The sequence below is a fragment of the Haplochromis burtoni genome, unplaced genomic scaffold (genome assembly GCF_018398535.1).
Source record: "Haplochromis burtoni strain Fernald_Lab_line unplaced genomic scaffold, NCSU_Asbu1 Contig_581, whole genome shotgun sequence".
Classification (NCBI taxonomy): Eukaryota; Metazoa; Chordata; class Actinopteri; order Cichliformes; family Cichlidae; genus Haplochromis; species Haplochromis burtoni.
The window spans coordinates 41,898-48,422 of NW_024582942.1; the positions used below are offsets into that span (position 1 = coordinate 41,898).

At 43.4% G+C, this 6,525-nt stretch overlaps 1 protein-coding gene across 1 annotated transcript in view; it reads left to right on the forward strand.

Annotated features, from left to right (window-relative positions):
- thbs3a (thrombospondin 3a) overlaps positions 1-6,525 on the forward strand; it is a 31,866-nt gene that overhangs the window by 12,591 nt on the left and 12,750 nt on the right. The window contains 10 exon segments of the mRNA XM_042214517.1: positions 183-257; positions 1,170-1,322; positions 2,186-2,296; positions 2,451-2,558; positions 2,636-2,795; positions 3,009-3,127; positions 3,527-3,579; positions 4,434-4,484; positions 4,553-4,616; positions 4,618-4,693. Coding sequence (XP_042070451.1) covers positions 183-257; positions 1,170-1,322; positions 2,186-2,296; positions 2,451-2,558; positions 2,636-2,795; positions 3,009-3,127; positions 3,527-3,579; positions 4,434-4,484; positions 4,553-4,616; positions 4,618-4,693 — 970 coding nt within the window.

Sequence of the window (6,525 nt, forward strand, 5' to 3'; positions counted from 1 at the left end):
GTTTTTTTAAACTTGTTTTTAACAAGTACATCAGGTGTCCCTGTAAATGAGCCCCGACAGTGAGCAGCACTCTGGCCGTGCTTCACATAAGTGGAAAAACAGTTCGACCTGTGCTTTTCCTGCACGATGAGCCAACGTGTCTGCAGAGAAAAGTGTTCTGAAAACCTGAATCTGTTTCTCAGGACTGTGTGGACATTGATGAATGTGTTGATCTACCTGACGCCTGCGTGCCAAACTCTGTGTGCGTCAACACTGTGGTGAGTTCACATCTCTGTTCTCTTCACACAGATAAAAATTCCTGTGATGTCTTTGCCGAGAACATAAATTTACTTGCACGTTGTTCTCTTCAGCCCCTTTTCCATTAGTACCTATTTGGATGGACTTGCCACAGTTTTCCATAGTCATAGTACCTGGTACCAGCTAATAAATTAGTACCTGCTCAACCGGAGTTCCAAGTGATCCGAGCAGGTACTAAAAGGTGACATCATCAGACTGTGTGCAATTGGCTGCTTAGTGGCGTCACTCGATGAGTCATGAGAGCGTCTTGTTCAGGAAAATCAAAACCGCCATTTTTGAAACCCGACAACGAGAGAAGCAGCTACAGAAACAATGCCGTGTTCCCAAATTTGACGAAAAGCCGCAGACCGAGCAGCAGGTATATTGTTAACTGGATGTTGCATACTAATTTTGTCACGGGATGCTCTTCCATGTTGCTATGACGATGACCACACACATCAGGTGGTACTCGATTGTAATGGAAAACCAGTCGATCCGAGTCGAGCAGTTTTCACCCATCCGTTTAAACTTGAGGTGGATGCCAGTGCCGACGGTGCAGGTGCGGTGCTGTTGCAGGAGGATGGGCAGGGTGTTGATCACCCAATTGGTTACTTTTCAATAAAATTCATGGGTTTTGTCGCTACTTTCGTTTTGAGACACTTTCGTTTTGGGATTTTGGTGGAGAGCCTTAGTGTTTTTCTTCGTGGTTTTATTTTCCTTATCTTTGTTTTTCTACGTTGCACCCCGGTTGCCTAGGCCGGGGTGTAACAGGCAAGCCGTGGCGACTCGATCCGAGTAGCTACTACTGGAAAAGGGGCTTTAGCTGAGAAACAGCGCCCTCTGGTGGAGATCCAGCTGTAACTCTGCTACGTTATATTTCTCTCTCTCCTCAGGGCTCGTACAAATGTGGAGGCTGTAAACCTGGTTTTCTCGGTAACCAAACATCAGGATGCTTCCCTAGGAAGTCCTGTGCTGCACTGACCTTTAACCCCTGTGACATCAACGCCCACTGTGCCATGGAGAGGAACGGAGAGGTTGCCTGCAGGGTGAGGACATCAGACCTGATTGTTTCGAGTTTATGTAACTGTCATGTAACGATCCATGTTTCCACACAAATTACCTTTATGAACATGATGTTCCTCAGAGGAGCAATGACACCAAACCTAAAAAACTTCCAAACAGTCGACTACATCTGCATTGTTTACTACTAACTGTCATCACGCTTCACAGCTCACTGAGCTCAGCTCAATGTAAACTAATCCACACCGCCCTCTAGTGGCATTTTGGAGTAGTGCTTTATGAAAAGTGACCAGAAAAAATGAAAACCAACACATATATACGTGACGTTTCTTTGGGTTTAGTGTTTTTAATTTGGTCAAACTTGTTCAATGGTGGATCTTTTTTTGATACTGTGTTTTAATACCGCTTCGTCTTAAATATTCCTCTGTCAATACGACACAGATTACAAAATTATGGATATAACGAGTTAAAACAAACCCACTCATGCTTAGGGTTGAAAATAAAAACTAATGAAAAATGCAGAAGCGTTAATTAACCTTTTGATTTTGTTAAACAGAAAGAAAAGCTTCGGTTTTATGATAGCACCGATAAGGTCGTATTGCCTCAAGTCTGTCCTGAGCTGTCACAAAGTTCTCAACATTTAGAGCATATAATCATCCTGCTGGTGCACACATTGTCAGTAAATGAGGCGGTGGTTCATCTGAAGTTGGAAAAGGTCAGACAAACCATTAACAGCTAATAAAGTACGGTGGACGTCCACCGTAATGTTGTCTTTACAATAAGAAGTTTTACGCCTTTGTACTTAGTTTTTCAGATATATTTGCAGTTTCATGTAAACAGACCAGAGAATCACCTGGATGATCCTTTTTTGTCACGTGTGTGTTTCCAGTGTAATGTGGGCTGGGCCGGCAATGGGAACACGTGCGGTATGGACACGGACATTGACGGGTATCCCGACCGCTCTCTGCCCTGCATGGACAACGACAAACACTGCAAACAGGTCAGACATATGACACTATCACTGTATCGTGTCACATGCGATCAGCTGTTGTTGACTGATAATAGGTCATTTGATTAATTTAGTAATTAAACTCTAATAAGTAATTTGGACTGTGATGTATGTGTGTGTGTTACCTGCTGTCTTTATCCACCAGGACAACTGTGTGTTCACACCAAACTCTGGCCAAGAGGACGCCGATAACGATGGGATCGGAGACCAGTGTGATGAGGACGCTGACGGGGACGGCATCAAAAACGTGGAGGTTAGAGACCGCGAATGCGTCTGTCAGTGGCTGTCGTGGCTGTGATGTGGTCATGTGACATGTCCTCTGGCCTTCAGGATAACTGTCGTTTGGTTCCTAACAAAGACCAGCAGAACTCGGACAGCGACTCATTCGGAGATGCCTGTGATAACTGTCCCAACGTCCCCAACAGCGACCAGAAAGACACAGACAACAACGGACAGGGAGACGCCTGCGACCAGGATATCGACGGAGACGGTTAGAAACCGCCATCAGACCTCGCAGGAGACACGTGACTCTATATTGCCCTCTAGAGACAAAGAACAGGAACTACAAGAGCTGTGAAGCAAATTAAGCTCTAGAAGTTTCTTTTTAAGGCTGTTTATCTACAAAAACATGCAAACTGGTGAAGCCACAGTGCTGCTGCATTTATAACCATTAAACAAGACTGGTGAATGGTTTTGTGTCCAGGTATTCCCAACGTTCTGGATAACTGTCCAAAGGTACCGAACCCGATGCAGACAGACAGAGACAGAGATGGAGTCGGAGACGCCTGCGACAGCTGTCCTGAGCTCAGCAACCCAATGCAGGTACAAACACTCAGGCCCTGTGGCACGCTACGTTTTATTGGACATAAATAATCACACATGGAATTTAAATTTGTTTTAATGAAAATAGCAAACAAAAAACACTAAATGTTAATGCTGAGAAATGTTTTGAAAAGTATTTGCGTATTGCATCTTTGTTGTTGTTGTGACTTTTTTAGTTGTGAGAAAGTCAAAAGAATTAAAAGGTCACACCAACAACTCACAACTGAGGCGGCTGATGAATAACAGCTCGATGTAAAAACAGCATTTCTGTGCGTTTCAGCAGTAAACAGAGACAGTGCAACACAGTGTGCCCAAATAACTCAGTAACAACTGTTTTGTGTTTGTAACTAGCAATAGCAGAAAGGTCAGAGGTTACAGTCTGTCTTCTTTCTTCTTCAGACTGATGTAGACAACGACCTGGTCGGAGACGTTTGCGACACCAACCTGGACACGTATGTTTGGAAAACACACACACACACACACACACACGCACGCACGCACAAAAAAGGATAAGGAGATTCACCACACAACACCAGAATCTATTTTAGTTTTCTATTTTTTGATGCCATAAAACATTTAAAAATGCAATGAAAATTTAAAAATGATGTAAACTTGTTTTCTAGTTGCAGTTGAGTTTTCATGGGATCCATTCAATTTATTTTATTTATTCAGCCAAATCACAACAACAGTCGCCTCAAGGCGCTTTATATTGTACAGTAGATCGTACAATAATAGATACAGAGAAAAACCCAACAATCATATGACCCCCTATGAGCAAGCACTTTGGCGACAGTGGGAAGGAAAAACTCCCTTTTAACAGGAAGAAACCTCCAGCAGAACCAGGCTCAGGGAGGGGCGGGGCCATCTGCTCAGGGAGGGGGCTTTATATTGTAAGGTAAATGAAATTGGGAATAAATGGGACATCTTTGGAAAGAACATGTAGATTAAAAAATGAAAATGTCTTTGTTTGAAGTGATTTCATTTTTATTTTCAATTAGTTTCAATTCCTGTCAAACAGGCTGTTTCTGATAAATGTAAGTATGTTTTATTAACATACATTTAAGGGTAGGAATACTGTATATCAGTCTTATGTCTTATGACAGCCTCGAGCTACAAGCCAGCTGTGTCACTAAAATTGGCCACACCTCTAATTAGAAGAAAATATTGAAGTCTATGGAGACTGACTCACTTTCATAGCCAGGCTTTAGCGGGCACACAGTTCCATGTTTAAAAATGGACAGTAATTCTAAAAACAGAAACCTGCTTCATTAAAGGCGAAACACGGTCGCTTATTTAACATCTGTAGGGACGGCGACGGTCACCAGGACAGCAGAGACAACTGTCCAGACACAAAATGGCAATCTAAACAGAAACCTTAAACAAACACGCGCTTATTTAACTCTGTAGGCGGGAGCACAGGCAGAGACTGTCAGACTCCCAACGCTCCAGTGGACCGATCGACGGCCTGGGAGATGACTGCGACCACGACTGATGACAACGACGGCATCCTCGATGACTACGACAACTGCAGACTGATCGTTAACCCCAATCAGAAAGACTCAGATGGTAACAATCATATAAAAGCCCACAAAGGCTAAACAACCAGAACCTGCTGCTGTGTACCATCCATTTATTCTTTTTTAAAGAGCAGAAAATACGATAGAAAATTAGACTCTGGTTAATTAACACAATTAACCCCTTGAAGTTTACATTTTCTGTGTGATTATTACTTTTATATTCTTACTGAATAGTTTATTATAAAATGTATACTTTTAGTTTCCAAGGATTTTAACATCCTGGTTACATATCGGTGTAGTAATGTCTGCATTCAGATGTGGCCCAAGTTCCCCGATGCATTTATCACAAGTCTTTTGTTGGAGCTACAGTGGGGCAAAAAAGTATTTAGTCAGCCACCGATTGTGCAAGTTCCCCCACTTAAAATGATGACAGAGGTCAGTAATTTGCACCAGAGGTACACTTCAACTGTGAGAGACAGAATGTGAAAAAAAAATCCATGAATCCACATGGTAGGATTTGTAAAGAATTTATTCGTAAATCAGGGTGGAAAATAAGTATTTGGTCACCTCAAACAAGGAAAATCTCTGGCTCTCACAGACCTGTAACGTCTTCTGTAAGAAGCTTTTCTGTCCCCCACTCGTTACCTGTATGAATGGCACCTGTTTGAACTCATCATCTGTATAAAAGACACCTGTCCACAGCCTCAAACAGTCAGACTCCAAACTCCGCCATGGCCAAGACCAAAGAGCTTTCGAAGGACACCAGGAAAAGTATTGTAGACCTGCACCAGACTGGGAAGAGTGAATCTACAATAGGCAAGCAGCTTGGTGTGAAAAAATCAACTGTGGGAGCAATCATCAGAAAATGGAAGACATACAAGACCACTGATAATCTCCCTCGATCTGGGGCTCCACGCAAGATCTCATCCCGTGGGGTCAAAATGATCATGAGAACGGTGAGCAAAGATCCCAGAACCACACGGGGGGACCTGGTGAATGACCTGCAGAGAGCTGGGACCAAAGTAACAAAGGTCACCATCAGTAACACACTACAACGGCAGGGAATCAAATCCCGCAGTGCCAGACGTGTTCCGCTGCTGAAGCCAGTGCATGTCCAGGCCCGTCTGAAGTTTGCCAGAGAGCACATGGATGATACAGCAGAGGATTGGGAGAATGTCATGTGGTCAGATGAAACCAAAGTAGAACTTTTTGGTATAAACTCAACTCGTCGTGTTTGGAGGAAGAAGAATACTGAGTTGCATCCCAAGAACACCATACCTACTGTGAAGCATGGGGGTGGAAACATCATGCTATGGGGCTGTTTTTCTGCCAAGGGGACAGGACGACTGATCCGTGTTAAGGACAGAATGAATGGGGCCATGTATCGTGAGATTTTGAGCCAAAACCTCCTTCCATCAGTGAGAACTTTGAAGATGAAACGAGGCTGGGTCTTCCAACATGACAATGATCCAAAACACACCGCCCGGGCAACAAAGGAGTGGCTCCGTAAGAAGCATTTGAAAGTCCTGGAGTGGCCTAGCCAGTCTCCAGACCTCAACCCCATAGAAAATCTGTGGCGGGAGTTGAAAGTCCGTGTTGCTCGGCGACAGCCCCAAAACATCACTGCTCTCGAGAAGATCTGCATGGAGGAATGGGCCAAAATACCAGCTACTGTGTGTGCAAACCTGGTAAAGACCTATAGTAAACGTTTGACCTCTGTTATTGCCAACAAAGGTTATGTTACAAAGTATTGAGTTGTATTTTTGTTATTGACCAAATACTTATTTTCCACCCTGATTTACGAATAAATTCTTTACAAATCCTACCATGTGGATTCATGATTTTTTTTTCACATTCTGTCTCTCACAGTTGAAGTGTACC